Below are 16690 nucleotides of genomic sequence, written 5' to 3'. Positions count from 1 at the left end.
CATTATATTCAAACTGCTGATAAAAAAATGTTGAAGATACCAATAGGAAAAAAAGGAATAAATACAAGAGTTTTAAGGCTTATGAGAAACCAATAAAGCCAGAAAATAATGAAGTCAGTTTAAAATATAGACAAGAAAATAAAATTGTCATCCTAGAATTCTATACCCAATGAAAATATCTTTAAAAAGTGATACTGCACCGACATAAGCTACACAAAATATAAGAGGAATCTGTCTTTAGACACAAGGAATGTAATAGCAGACAAAATGTGGATCTACAAAAAACAATGTCTTCAGAAAATCTATTTTCCCAAGTCCTTCATTAGCTAACTGCACTGCTGAAAAGCCATGAGCTTCAGGATGGTCCTCTCAATCAGGACCTTGGACAGGACTGGCAACTAATCATGTTCCCACAATGCCGTCATCTAATTATCGAGCATCTTTCCAAAGAATGGCTTCAATAAATTGATGTCTCTATTTGGAAAGTCATTTACTGATATTTTCCAAATACAGTGACTGCATGAAACTCCATACGATGGCTATGAATGTCTTGGTGACTTCCTCTAATGTCATTGTTATAATGCCATGTATACGTAATGCTTCTCCCCCCTTCCCCTACTAAGTTCCCTGAAAAGAAAGGTTAAAAACAAAGTTTTAAAATTAACCTTATGGCTGGGCTGGTCCAGTAAGCTACTACACATTGACTGGTAATCTCATTCTCAGGACAACGTTTTGTCCTTTATTATGGTGCCACCAGCCTGTTCTGAGCATTGCTGGCTGGCATTCTCTCCTGCTTCTAACAATAACATGCTATGGGAAATTGTCAAAATTTCTATATTCTTATGATGATTTCTGTATATTACATGCTTCAAGTACTATGAAGCCTGTAATGAAACTTAATATATATTATCAGATGATCAGAACAGAATGCATTACAAAGAATACAGGAGGAAGGACAAACATTACATTCATATTGGAATTTGGAGGAAATCTGAGGATATCAGGATCCATCTAAAAGAGGCAACTATGTTATGCAAAAATGACTTGTGGCTATAAGACAAAATTAGTTTTCTAAAAAACGTATATGCTTTGTACATGAGGTATATAGAATTGACACAACCAGTACTATGCTATGTAAATAGTCATTTTAATTCTTTCTTGCAGAATTTCTGATGATTTTTTGTCCCTTCCTTTATTTTTCCCATTTGGAAACATGATGAACAATAACATGTTAGGAAGTAGAGCCTCCTGTTTTGCAGTAGCTTTGATAGTGCCTTTGAAAGCACCCAGGATACGAACACCCTATGAGAACTACATGGCTGCCGTTACCGTCGTCTCGATCTAGGAAGTCAGGGATTTGTTCAGTGTAAGTAGGAAAGCATAAGAAAGGAAATCTTTTCCAGCTGCCCACTAATTCAATTCAATTAAATAAACATTCATTTTTTTCTACGTGCTGGCTGAGAAAAGACATGGGCAGTCAGTTTAATAGAAGAAGGACGAGCTCACTTACTAATTTGATTCGATGGCCAGGAGTGGCACTGATTTCCCATGTGCATTCCTTCCTGCTCGGGTACTTGTCTGGCCAGTTGGGACTGGTGATAAAGCCACTTGGACTGTGGATCTTCTGTTCACACTCAGCTGTGCCAATGACAATAATATCAATCAGTGTGCAAATCTAGCCCAAGACTGATTTAGCAAAAAAAAAAAAAAAAAGAAAAGAAAAGTAGCCTATTTACCCCCTACACTGCTGAAAGATTTCCCTGAATACTAACTAATCACCACCCTAGTCTGTTATCAGAGTCATCTGCTTTGGCAAACATGTTGCTGATCATAATCAGGCAATGTTTGTTTTCTTGGTTACATGAAATTAAGTGTTTACAATGAGTTAGATAAATGCCTAAAAGAAAATGAACTATTTTAAGTCGCTGGATCTGAAAGCTCAGATTTTAACAGAGCAACATGTATTGACAATGAAGGATATCAACACTTGGCACCTGAAAAATATTTAATGCAATGCCACAAATTAAAATCAATGGATTATGCCTTTTTCAATTCCTATTTTTTCATTAGCAGAAACATCATTTACAGCTAATTAACACCATTCAGCCACTTTATGGATCATGTATTTACATTTTCTCTCACCCTTAGTAAAAGTAAACACTTGAATACCTACACTATAATTTTAGCTGCTGAAGTAAATTAATCCTAATTTTATCAAAGTGAAGTGCAGCACTAAAGAGAAAAATAAGTGAATAGCTACTAGCCATGGAAATAGCTTCTGAACTAATTTCAAAAATTATTTTACTCAAAAATTATTTTATTTTAATTATTTTACTTTCCTAAATAGGAAATTTAGGTTTTTTTCACAATTAAAATGGCCTTACCTTAAAGGAAACTACTCCACATTGTTAACATAAAACTTCAAAAATGTTTAATATCAAAAAAATATTTAATATCCTCAGGTTCTATCCATTCTCTGTAACTCATGAAGCATCACCCTACACATACTAATGTAGACTGGGAATTATTTGTTGTGTATGAGATATCCCTCCTAAAACACAATTAATTCTTTGAAATCTTCCAAGAAATCTCTTTGGAGCAATTCTTTCCTATGCAGACAAAACACCTGTTTGGCTGCACGGCTATGTGATAAGAGTACGACGCCCAACATAAATATGCTGTTGTTGCATTCCTTACTACTAGATCTTTCTCTTAATCATGATAGGTTTCCATAGGGAGATTTGGACTCTTAACATAGGAATACAAAAAAAGAGAAGAAATTCAGTTCCTTTCAAATAACATAGGATCATATAGCAAGTCTTAGATTCTAGATCCTAGGGGTCTTCTAAGTTCCATTATCCCTGTCCTTGCTTTGCAATATGAAATATGGAGCCTCCAGGATCCGGAAATAACCTATAAGATAAAGCCAAGAGGCTCACTGCTAAATTGTAGGAGGTGTCCATTCCATAACAGAGTTAAAAGAAAATCCAAACCCTTTACTGGCAATAAAAATGAGCTTTATTAGGGACACCTAAATATTGTTCTACCTAAAAGCAAGTTTCCTGTGAAATCCTTTCTTGAAAATGTTTACTGTAATAAACAGAGAATTGAGGTATCTATCTATTTGTCACTTGTGAGCCACAGGATACATGCATACTTTGCAAAAACTGTCTCTTTTTTTCTCTGAATTATCTTCCATAACTGTAAAATAACCAGACTATTCCCCAGCCTGTTAATTTAATAGAATACTAAGTTACAAGTATCAGAGTCCTCACAGGTTTATCCTCATATAAGAAAGTAAAAAGGTGGGGGTGGGGGGATCCTGTTTGCATATGATTCTGGGCAATACCACTGGCTCAATGAAAAAATAGGAAAAAAAAAAACCCTGACATGTGACAATATTTGAAAGGAACTGAATGGAACAAGGGTCAGCTCAGGATATCCTGTACTATTCCAATGTTCATACAAAGAGCTTCTATCTAACTATGATTCTAGCCAGGGACCTACCAATATACATGTGCTAATAACTAAAGTTATAAAATCTGCCATAATAATTCTTTCAAAATGGGCATAAATCCAATTTAAGTAGAGAATTCAGGAGCAAAACCCTCAAAGGATGAAATAAAAATTGAGTCACTATTTCTTGCTCCTATCTAGCTCATACTGGCTAAGAAGATAAAGATAACTGTTTTTATAAAATCAGAATATTGTAAGGCCTTTGGGCCCCAAAGCTGATAACTATCATTGTGCTATTAAAATGATTTTTTTTCTTTTTTTTTTTTTTGGCCAAACCCATGACTTAAAACTTTAAATGGCACAGTATCTACCATTTTCAAATGTCTTTCCTCTGGTAGGCATTTGAGTTTGATACTCTTGGTATTTAAAGTGCCATTCCTCATATAGCACATACACGAGATATTCTGCGGAGGGAAATTAAACCAAATGCAAAACATTTAGCAGAAGTCAAGTTTAAATATGGAGAATGTTATAAGGTCTGTTCTACAAGGACCTGGGTGCTTTTCTAGCTGCCAGATGGCCTTATAGCCGCTTCGATGTCTGTTACACAAAGTTATTCTAATGCCACCCATGTGTGAAGTGCCAAACCTTTAGGTATTAGGAGGCTTCCAATGGTATGCCTTGGATCTCTGAACACTGCACATATTTTACTTTTTGACATTTGAATAGTCAGCAATGATATCACTCATTGATATGATTAACCCTACTTGGAAGCAGAGCTTTACCCAAACTCCATGCAATTCTAGATGTTGTCAAGAAAAGAACATTCCTTTCATACCTTCCTTGCAGTCATGTTTATTTTCATGCAGCACAAATCCGTTACGGCACTGACACATGTAGCTTCCCATTGTGTTGACACACTCATGTTGACACCCGCCATTATCCTTAGAGCATTCATCTTTGTCTAGCAAAAAGATAACCCCACAGTTTAGTAAGTAGCTTTAAACACAAAGGGTATCAAAGGAGGAGTCTTTTAGGTGTGGTTAACACTGACCAAGGGTAAACTAAGTCACAGCTTTCTTTGTTCCCAACAAAACCCCCAAAATTTATAGTGTCTTAGTTTTACCCACTCCTTGTTTAGCTTGGAGCCTTGTACCATGAGTTTCTAAGATGATCGGCTCTAGGATGACAACTTCTGACCTCCTTCACTCCTATGCTGGAGTGGGAGTTTTAGTAGGAGCCAGGAAATGAATGAATCTTTTTCCAACTAATCCTAAACATTTATTGCCAATTTTAAAAAAATAAATTTAAAATTGTGAGTATTTTGAATAAATGAGGGAACTAGCATTTAAGAAGAGGGCAATCCTTCAATACATTAGCCATGGTGTATAGACGGAGGCTAAACAAGGTTCCAAAATTTGTATATAATCACTTAAAAAAAAAATCACTCAGTATAACTACTTCTGTTGATTTTTTGTTGTTGTTGTTGCTTTTGTTGTTAACTTTGCTGTTATGGTCAGCGTTGATGAATCTGGGCCCTTCATAACAGCCCAAGACAGAAAAAGGCATCATTAGATTATCCTAAAGAAGCAAGTTAATTTATATATTTGAAACAAATTTACTCCTGCAGACTAGTTTATTAATAAGTAATTCCCTGAAAAGGCTTTTAGTGTGCTAGAAATAAGAGTTAGAATAGGAAATATGAGCTCTAAGAAATAGCCAACAAATTCACTACAGGGAAAAAAGCCAAACTAGATTAGCAGGCAGTCAATCAGTGAGAAGCATCAGCCACCGAACTATGTCACTCAGCTGTCATTCCATGGCTGGCTTGTCCATTAAAGTCAAAACTGGCAGATTGCTCCTGACACACATAGATGATGACACATCACTCAGACTTTCATCACTCCCACAGCATAGAGAGCAAAAAGGACACATGACAGTCATATCAGAGGTTGCCTGAATTCAAAATTTATACTGTCAACTAATTTTTCTAGTGACAATTTGTGAGCTCATGGTGGCACACTGATAGCTAAAGCTATTTTTGCTTTTTTATATCAAATCAATATTCACTCTATGGAAATGGGCTTAGAAAAAAACATTTTTATAAAAGAATCTGATAATAATTTTTTAAGGACGCATCTATTTTTCCACGTTTGGAGACTGATTACATGACATTGAGCACAGTGCTTCTGGGAAATATTCATGAATCGGCAATAACAGAATGCTCCAAATGCATACGGAGAGTCCCAAAGTTCTAAAGAATATATCAGAATCAATACATCTGTGATTCATGGGTTCTCTATCTATCTTTAACACCTCGACTACACTTTTATTATTAGTTATCAGGTAGCCTAAGCAAAATAAAAGTGGAAAAAAGAAAATGATTCTTTAAAAGAGCATCAACATGCATGAGAAATCATAAGTTAATACGGGGTTAGCCCTGTAATTAATTTTAGAAAAATTTATAATCATTTCAAAGTCCCTTTCCCTTAATTGTGTCAATAGTGAAAATTATAGTTTGTGAGTTATGAATGACTTCTGCAAAACGGGTGCATGGCAAGCCATACTTCTTTCCTTGCAGGTGTCAGCCACTTGTATTTTCCAATTCAGACAGTCAGGCAGTACATGATTTAAACTCATTATTTTAATGTGACTTTCCAGAGACTCTTTATTTAAGATGCTTCCGAAAAAAATAGAACCTCATGAGTGGATGTAGAAATACACTTTCTTTGTTAAATGGAAATAACCAATTTAAAATTTCTGGTGCCAGAATTACTCACACTGAAATAGTTACATATTTTCTATGAAAATGTTTATATGATGAGTGTCTGATGTTCTTAAAATAACACCTGCTAGTCTGAACCTTAGTTGTACTATATAGGTCAATCAGACTTTTGAGAGTTCACTGGAAATCTAACAACTGTAAGCAAATTAAGAGAAAATGACTGGTAAACAGATTAAGTGTTCAGAGAACCAATGGTGGGCAGGGACTGCTGGAATCCTCTTTTTATCTGGACCTGTTTGGCTTGCCATTCATGAGCAAAATAAAAGTGTTAAAATGCAAACATAAACACAAGCTATTATTCATGCATTTTTAAGTCCACAGTTATTTTATAATAAAAACAACTCCAATACCTGAGATATTTCGGACACTTAAAACTTTAGTAGAAATCTCAAGTCACTAGGTTATGTTTCTAGGAAGAATTACTTGCTTTAGATTTGATAGAATATAAGATGATAGAATGATACTAGAACATAATATTACCACAAGAACTGTGGTAATGGTGACTAAAGGGAAATAAAGTTGCAAGTGAAATAGATCACGTTGCATGGTAGTTATTTGTAGCCAATTATTCATCTTTATGTTGTTTGGGGGAAAATAATTAATAATTGAAAAATAATCTTTAGAGGAAAAACAAGAGGAAGAAGATTTTATATGGTCATTACTAAGTATCCATAATACTGTTTTCCCCATTGATTGGTGTTTCCTGCCCTCACCCCCACATCTGCTAGTGCCTAATATAATCAATGTCATGTAAACATCAAAAGTAAGCATAAGACACTACTAGAATATGTATATTCTCTGCATATATTAACCTAAAGTTTAGCTAAAAATCAAAACTAGGCTAATCAAAACAGCAACTAAAAGCAGAGGAAAAATAAATAAATAAATAAAAGAAGCAGAGGAAAGTTATCATGCCCAGCAAAGTAGCATATAAAAACGTGTCTCCACGTGTCAAATAATTATATGAAAAGAGAAAAATTTCAGTAAACATTGGAATACTTATGCACACAATTTACATCATGCAGACAAAGAAAGCTTTTTATTTAAATTAATATTTTAAGTCATCTAGGGAGTAATGAATACAGTGCAGTTATTTTTTAAGTGCTTGTTCTATTTTAGGTACTGTTTTAATAGTAGTAAATAAACTACTCTAACTAAGTCAATGCAATTTCTGATTAGCTGCTGATGAGAAATAGCAACATCCCAAAAGATGAAGTCCGCAAATATATTCCATATATTCCGGACTTCTTATGAATGAAAGTCATCAAACTAGAGGAAAAAAGCTAGTAGCAGACATGCTTATGTTTTCACTTTCTTTCCCATTCTCCTCTTAGGACATACAGACTGCACATATTCTGAACAATGAAAATCCAAAGGAGAGAAGGGAAAAGGATGCAGCTGTAAATATTTCTTGGAATGTCCGCATAATAAATTTAATAATCGAGAATTCTACCAATAACTCATTTGAAATTTTCCAGTGTTTTCCTACTGGAGGCACAAAAATTTTAAAGTAGTTTTTATGAGTGAGAGAAACAAATGTTTTGCTGAGTAGAAATAAAACCTTTCTTCTCTGCAGATGGAAATTTGCCTCCTTCTTTAGAATGGACACATCTGCTTTCCATTCCTTCATGTGAGATAAAGGAAAGGTCCATTATTAGGAAAAAAGGAGGTGGCGTTTTCCCATCAGAGGCCTGCGGAGCACGTCTGAGACTATCAGCAGCCATCAGGCTATGAATAATACATACTGGATGGAACCGAAGTGGCAACCTGTATCAAATTCTTGCAAGACTCAAAAATAAAAATTTTCTCTTTGCAGAAAGCTTCCTTGTCTGTGGGAAACAAAAAGGTAAAGGGTCCAAGCCCCAGACCAGAAACATATATGAGCAGATATACGCACAAGAAAGGACGAAAGATAAAATAAGCAGACTTACTCACTCCCCCCGCAAGCACACGAGCACACAAACACTCCCATGCGTGTGCACGCGTATACATGGCACATGCGAGTTTCAACACAGAACTGACAATAGTCCTCTTCCAAACAGCACAAATACACTAATATCATCCTGTATGCTAAGAACTAGTTAGAATTCTTGCTAATTCTAATTCTTACTGATTTTAGAATTTCAATAAAAGTTTGAGAAAACCAATAGCGCTCATGAACTCTACTGAAAGCTAGGCAAAGACAACTTGCTCTTTCCAAGACATGGAAATATTGAAAACTTGTTAAAATCGCAGGAAAGTTTTGTTTAATTATTTGAAGTCAATCACATTAACACTTACAGTTTTCTTAGAATAATATGGGGCTGAATTTCTTCTAATGGTATCTGCGAGCATTACATTAGAGAGAGGGTGTACAGGAGAAGGAGGTAACGGGGTGACCGCATGCAATCAAAGGCGGGTAAAATGAGGAGCAGGTCTGCTGAAATCACTTGAATTTGGGGTAGAACAATCACACACATCATTTTTTCCGACTCCTACATTTGTTACAGACAGAAATGAACTGGAAGTCAGGAAAGCCGGGTCTTATTCTGTTTTGGCCACTGAGCAAGTCGCTAGGTCTTCGACACTAGATTCGTGAGAGACACTGCTCTTAAATCAGGTTTATTCTCCAGATTAACTTCTCCAGGTAACTGCTTAACCACTTAAAATACATAAGCGGTATCACGTATACCTGTGCAGATTTGCATACTTGTATTCAAATGCACCACCGTACAAAATTAAGTTTGATTTTACTATCACGTAAAGTAAGTTATTAGTGTTAATGGAAAAACAAATCTCATTCAGTCCAAAAAAAAAAAAAAATCAGAGTGATATACTGTTGGGCCAGACTGTCTTCTAGAAAATGCTTACGCTGTTTCCGATGTAGCTACAAGACTCAAAAGACATAATTTTATATCATGCCCGAATAGCTTTGCTTTGATTGCCTTAATTTCCTTATTTGCCTTCATACTACTTCATTATATTGTTTTTTAAATCTATCCTAAAATCAGTACAGTACATGACACTGATTTTTTTTTAGCGGACCTCGGGGACTCCCTGCTGTAGATGTAACACAGGAACCTCTCAACGGTCAAGCTATAGCATTGTTTCATGTTCAATGAAAGGTTTTATTATGTTATTGCTAAGATTTTAAATCAGAATTTATCGTGAGGGTTTCTTATTTTTGTAAATAGGGAAGTTACGGAATTCAACATTATTTTGCTAATAAGTTCTCTTAGAGTCATTCTTCTGATTCCATTTCTTAGGTCCATAAAATGTTTATTTAAAATGAGAAGTTATGTGCAAAGAGAACTAGAACCTCTGTGATTGTTTTATTAAATACTTGTATTTGGAAATGACGCTATAAAAGTTTGATTTCACAGTAACACGTTAAAAATCGAAATCTATTTTCTTGTGTCTTTTTTCTTGATGTATCACTTAGCTGCTAGAAAACTAGAGTTAGTTTTTGAATAACTTTCCTTTCCAAATAACACGGAAAAATCACTTATTATCAAACACTGTTTCTTCTTTTGATTGAATCCTTGGTAATTGTTCCTGGTACAAGATTGTGGAAAAAACAGCTGAGCATATCATATTTCTCATCATGTTTTGATAAATCCACAACCACTTCTGAAATCTTTAGAACAGGGATTACAAACAGAAGCATTTAACACTGAGTCTTCATAAGACATCTCTGGATTAACATATACAACACAGTGACACATCCATTCGACCATCTATAATAAGGTAATATTATTAACTAACTATAAAGTTAAGATTATAAAATTTAACCTATCACAAAATACTTGTATTATTAACCTCTATTAATCTATATTAATTAATTAACTAAAGAGATGACTCAAACATTTCTTCACTCTCAAAGATTAAAGTCTATTAGGTAATGTTCGCAAATCTAGAAATACCTAGAGTGACAGCAATATGGTATGTGTTTTTCTTCTAAAGTTATTTTAGACGCACCTGGGTGGCTCAGTTGGTTAAGCATCTGACTTCTGATTTGGACTCAGGGTTGTGGGATCAAGACCCACGTCAGGCTCTGCACTGAGCATAGAGCCTGCTTCAGATTTTCTCTCTCTCTCTCTCTCTTCCTCTGCCCCTCCCACTGCCCCCACTCAAAACCTAATTAATTAAAATTATATTTTGTATTTAAATTGAAAACAGAGAAATTGGAGAAAAACTATGATGCACCATCTTCCCACCTTAGCACAAACATTCTTGGTATTTTCATACGGCAACTTTGATTTGTTCCCACCGCACGCTTAGCTGTATGCACAGTGTGCAGATAGTTTCACACCTAGATTTCCATTGATGTTTCATCATCTACGACTTTTTACATCACTGAATCAGTAAGCCATCCTTGTGGTCTAGAAAAGCCCACAAAGTGTATTTGCTATAGTTTATTTACCATTTTCCTCTTGTCATACCATTGGGTTGTTTTGAATTTCTATCATTGTAATAGTATATTGAAATCCTTCTTCCAGATCTGGAAACATTTCCTTAAAAATGTGTCTCAAGAATGAGATTTCTGAGGCAACTAGAATAATCATTGTAATGATTCTTGATTCCTAGGTTAAATTTCTTTTTAAAGAGTTTGTCACAATAAACCCAGTAATGTATTTTATCAAATCCTCCAAGAGTAAACCTTAGAAAACAAAAATATCCTTCAATTTTGTTTGAGAAATACCGTATCTCCATGGTTTACATGTCTTTTTTTTTTAACTTGTTTTTTTTTTTTAAGATTTTATTTATTTATTCGCGAGAGACAAAAAGAGAGAGAGGCAGAGACACAGGCAGAGGGAGAAGCAGGCTCCATGCAGGGAGCCCGATGCAGGACTCGATCCTGGGACTCTAGAATCACACTCTGAGCCGAAGGCAGATGCTCAACTGCTGAGCCACCCGGGCGTCCCTACATGTCTGTTTTCTAATAAATTTAATGAATTATTTGACTTTGAACAAGTGATTATATATAATTACACTTAAAGCATTATTAGGCCTTAAAAACAACATCTTCAATGTGAATAGAGCCTATCTACTAAAATAGGTGATTTGTTAGAAATTACAATTTTGTGTGATGATCATAAGGACATCAGGTAAACTAAGTCTGAACTTGTGGCCATCTCTTGTTAGTGCCCCACCGGCTCTTTATCATAATAGACTGTTTTTATCTTCCCTTTCCTGAGCAAACATCTTCCCCACTAACAGAAACTCCCAGGAAATTAAACATAAAATAGATCTAATACTCATCCAGAACCACAGTATTATAAATATGAATCTGACAAAGTGCTGATATTTTTCACTGGATCAAAAAGAAGCCACTGGAAGTTTACACTTAATTATCTTGGACCTTATAAATTATTAATCTAATAAAGAAGTGTAAAGTATATCTGTTGCTTTTCAGGTCACAAATATGTTCAGTTACATGCTATTTGCAAGGGGCATGACCAGCTCTTAGACAAACCAAGACAAACTAGTATTTAAATGCTTTGTGACACTAAGCAGTTCACTTAATTCCTCAGCTGCTTCGTCTGTCAAGTGAATATAATAATGAGAATACTATACCCTTATTTTGATTATTAGAGAGACGATGCATGCCTGCGTAATAAATTCTCAAAATGGTAGCTATCATACGAACACTCGTCCCATTTACTTAACTACTCATTTTCCATCAAACAATTTAGGCTAGCCTCGACCAGCCTGAAGCACTGTCACCCAGGTGATTTACACTTTTTAAAATATAGCACTGAGAAATACCCAAAACAGATACAACTTCCTAAAATGATCTGTATCAGTGAATATGATTTATAGCAAATTTTAGTTCCCAAGGGCTGAAGTACTACCGAGGTACTCAGGTAATGTTACAAAGCACAGCTGCCCAGAGGAAGGAATAAAGACTCTGTGCTGCAGAACAGCATCTTTATGTGCCTTCATAACTGTTTTATAAGAGTTAAAGTAGCATTTTTTTACATTTCAATAGTCTATTTCTAAAGACACAATCCATCTTTACAATTTGGGAAGTTTTTCCTGACCAATAATATCAGACAGTGAATTTTAAATATTCTGAGTTCTAGCTCTAAACTTAATCATACTTAGCCACTGGTATATGTGGCATGTAGCTTTTTAAAAACTAAATATGAAATAAAATGTATGACTATGGTAAAGTAAAAAGGATCCTGAATATTATTAATATTATGATAAAATGTACTCACTTCATAATTTCAGTTTTAAAATAAATATTTAGGTGGTTCTAAAACAAGGACTTTTATATCTAACCACTGGGTCACCTACAATTTGTAAAGCACATGATGTTTATAAAACAGTGAAGTCTAAGAATGTCTTGCTTTCATTAAAATAAAGCATTAAAATGCTACTTTGAATCACATAAGTCTTAAATTAATGCCTGAGAAGAATTTTTAAAAGGCAATTAAATCTGGGGGAAGGAAAGCAAGGAGAATACGAAAGCCAAGATCCCTTGTATTTTGAATGTACTTCTGTGTATGACTTGGACCTCAATGGAGCTTGTGAACCATTAACTTCAATTACACTGAAAACCCCAAACAAACCCTGGGCACTGTAAATCTCATTAATTTTAAACACATGGGGATTGGAATAAATGGACTTTGAATTAACTCAATCCAAATTACCTAATATTAAAATATAATTGGAACTCACTTGCTTTAAATTGCTTGCCAGTCTGAAAGGCAGATTGCTATACTAAGGCTTATTATAATTTTATCTTTTTTGAAGTTTCAGAATAATATCTTTATAAGTAGGTATGATTCCAAAATTGGGAAAATAAAGGAATTTCCCTGGTGCTTTCATATATTTCCTTAAAGTTGGGGGGATGTTTTATGAAATTTCAGCTCTAGATGAGGGAAATTTTACAATGGGTTGGTTAAACTAAATATTAAATTCCAAAAAGAAGTGTCCACTGTTTAATATACCTGATAATCTATAGTTTTTAGTAAAATTGCAATTTCCATATTTGTAGGTTTCATACTGTAATTCTTTCTATAGTGATGAGGCAAGGTATGGATTTTAATATCAGCTTAACCATAAATGAAAATATAATAATAGGAGGAATAAGAAATATTTGCTAGATAATAAGAATAAAAAATATGTTGCTAAAACAAGATCAGATATTCCAAGGAAAAGATAAATCATTTTGAAAAAGCCTGCCACTGTCTGGAAGTCTGGTATCATTATCCCCATGCACTTATAAAGTCACTGTATGAAAACATGATAGTAATAATTTTGTTGTTGTATTAGCCTTTATAATACTTGATTATTAAGTGTTTGAGAGCTATATTTCATCAGACCCCCAATTATTAATATTCTATTAAAAATTGCTAAACCTAGGATAAACATGCATGCGTTCTATGTCCCTCTGAATTACATCTACAGAAAACTATGAAGAGTGGGTAACAATGAAAGCCAATCCACCTTGAAAGTCCGTGATACACACGTGCATCATGTGAATACTGATACCTGAGAAGAAATGTGCTTTGAAGCCCTTCTTGGATACAGTATTGTCAGACCTGAATTCAATTCTCATATTGTTGAACTGAGATGTGATCACTTCAGGCACTTCGGCACCACAAAATTTGCCATGCAACTTAGACTCAGAAGAAAGGCCACTCCAAATCTCCACATAATCATATTTGCAAACCTAGAAAAGACGTGGTTATTATAGTCACCAGATTTTAAATATCAGATGACTGACATTTATCATTATTTTATCATATTTTTTCATGATAGTCAAACTGAAATTAATAGGTAAAGAAAAAAATTAGGGAAAGAGTCCAAATATAAGGCAGATGGCATGAAAAAATAGATCAGAGAATTTTGCTCTGAATATCTCCAAGAGATGTAAATACCAATGTGTGCTTGTTTATATATATTTACAGCATATATCTTTTCCAAAGAAATAGAGTTTAGGAGAATTGAGATGAATATTTGTCGAGACAGTGGTGCTGACGGTCACAAGAAGAATAGTATCTGTTGGCTTAAATTTTTTTTTCGTGTTTAAATTTTCACTAGGAACCGTGAAAGAACTTGTCATGTATTGTCTTATTTAATGCTGACTATAGTGACATGAAAGTGATACACGTAGTCTATGAAAGAACCATTAATAATGGAAATGTCCTTTTCAATTGTAAAGATGAGAAAACTGAGGTTCACAAATTTCTATGTGACTTGTCCAAAATTATACTTATCGTATGTTGCAATTCAGAGAAAAGAGCAGAGTCTGGTTTGGTCTGGTGCTGCCTCCCAGGAACACTGTGTTCTAATCGGAAGAGCAGCCTTAGGAAATTTCAAAGGAGACAGACACTGTGGTATACAATAAAAAGGATACTCTGCCGTTCAAACTCATCATCAAACAAATTGGTATTTCTTAATTTATTTGAGTTGTCAGGCACTATAAAATTAATCTGGAGCTACGCTACAGGATTGCAAACAAATAAAAATTCTATGTGTGGAATGAGAAAGGAATTCACACTAAAATGAAGTAGGCACATTCTGATTTATGTGCAATGCACTAACAACGCCAAAATGGAAGAAGCTAAGTGAATGCCAGGTATTCGTAGCAATTTTCGACCTCTAGCAGATGTTTCCATAATACACTTCTCCGAAGTTCCATCAGGGCACATTCTAAATAATACTTCTTGGGTGAATGACCTTATTACATAAAGGTGTAATTAGCAAGGTTTAACAAAGCATATGATTGAACCCTGGGGCCTGATCTGTACTTTGCAATCTGTCAACTAAAATTACGGTTCTTGTGATATTAATACGGTGATAGATAAGCAAAAGTTGTTAGGAAAAAAATTTTTTTTGAATCTTCTATCCACCTGGTTACAACAGCAATATCTGCTTAGAAGGACTCTGACAGGGGATGGGAGAAAGTTACCGAGGTTAAAGTTGTTTGACATCATCGTTCCTTCTGGATATCAATGTAAATAAATAAGACAATGAAGTTTTAACTTAACCCAGTATTCTCTAAGTCACATTTCTGCTCATGCCTTTATTTTAAGTATTTAAGACATCAAACCACAAAACGCGCAGAATTTTGTAACAGCCTTCCACGTAGTAACATCATAATAAGCTTAAGAAACTTGGGCTACGTTAGAGAGTTTGTCAAGGATTCTTCTAGGAATAAAGACCACCACCATGGGAAAAATGCTTTCAGAACACAATGACCCATTTACTTAAAACCATCTACCCTCCTTCCTCCTGAACATAAACTTCTAGCCTTCCTAGTAACATCTCTCAACTCATGAATCAAAATGTCGTACCTGCCACAGCTAATTGCTTTAGGGAAAATGGAGAGAGTTGAAGTCATTCAACACCAAGTTCATGTCAAATCACAGAACTGGTAGGGAGACTGCCATTTTCAAAAAGGACTTCTCCTATGAAAACTTTTCTAAAAATCCTATACAAATATTTTCTTCATTTCAATATTTCTCTAAATTTCAGGTAATTATGAAAGGAAAATGATGTTTCATGTGGACAGAGTATATTAGAAATATAAATTCATGTTTTTGCTATCATAAAACTTACACATGATGTAAGGAAGATCTCAAAAGGTCCACTGAGCTCTAAAATTGTATAATTCTCTGAAATATATAAGTTTGTCACATTTTAGACTTTAATTTCCTTTAAGGAAACACAAAAGTCACAACTTCTTTTTACCTCAAAGCCATTAGTAGCACTAAAAAAAAATGCACATAAGTGACGATTCTGATAGGCATAATTAAGAGTGAGAAAGTCATTAAAAAGAAATAAAGAAAAATAGAAAGGGGGAAAAGAGGCAAATATACATATACAAAGGCAACATAATGCTATAAAATCCACACATATTACCAACAATTATTGCTCAGGAGCAAAGACATATTATATTTCTGTTTTCTCACTTCTTTAAAAGTGTTCAACAGATAAATATCAGAGACAAAATAATTTTTGAGTTAATTTTATCATACTTACAAGTCTCAAATCATGTTCATTTTAAAATAGGCACAGAAAAGAAGTCATTGGAAGAAAGAATATGGAAGTTAGAAAAGAAAGTAGGAAAGCCCAAACAAAACCGAAATTAAGCCAATGTTGACCAATAATACAAAGGACACAAGCCCTAAAACTTCTCATTTCAAGGCTTGACATTCCATTTGAATCTGGTGCATGTGTACTAGCACATAGGAATTCTCAAATAAATGATTTCACTTGTTTAAATGCGGTCAACTGGCAGAAAACTGGACTTTCATTATAACAAGCCATATTTTATTAACAAAAGACAGTGTCAACTAAACGCATATTTGTTGAGATTAAAAAGTGTATCTTTACTGGGGAATCATGAACATATTCATAACGAGAAACTACTTACATAAAGAAAATATACTCACTTCTACAAATAAACATACCAGGCTCTCCAAAATGGCTATTTTTGTTATGACTCAACCA

At 34.4% G+C, this 16690-nt stretch overlaps 1 protein-coding gene across 1 annotated transcript in view; it reads right to left on the bottom strand.

Moving 5' to 3' along the window:
• Positions 1-16690, bottom strand: part of TLL1 (tolloid like 1) — a 192530-nt gene that overhangs the window by 24124 nt on the left and 151716 nt on the right. Inside the window, exons 16-18 of the mRNA XM_077846571.1 lie at positions 13724-13904; positions 4295-4420; positions 1511-1638 (exon numbers count right to left, since the gene is read on the bottom strand). Of these exons, the coding sequence (XP_077702697.1) occupies positions 1511-1638; positions 4295-4420; positions 13724-13904 (435 nt within the window). The remainder of the gene's footprint in view (positions 1-1510; positions 1639-4294; positions 4421-13723; positions 13905-16690) is intronic.

This window comes from Canis aureus, chromosome 13, assembly GCF_053574225.1.
Source record: "Canis aureus isolate CA01 chromosome 13, VMU_Caureus_v.1.0, whole genome shotgun sequence".
NCBI lineage: Eukaryota > Metazoa > Chordata > Mammalia > Carnivora > Canidae > Canis > Canis aureus.
Note: the sequence above shows the minus strand (reverse complement) of the source record. Positions and strands in the feature narration are given on the sequence as shown.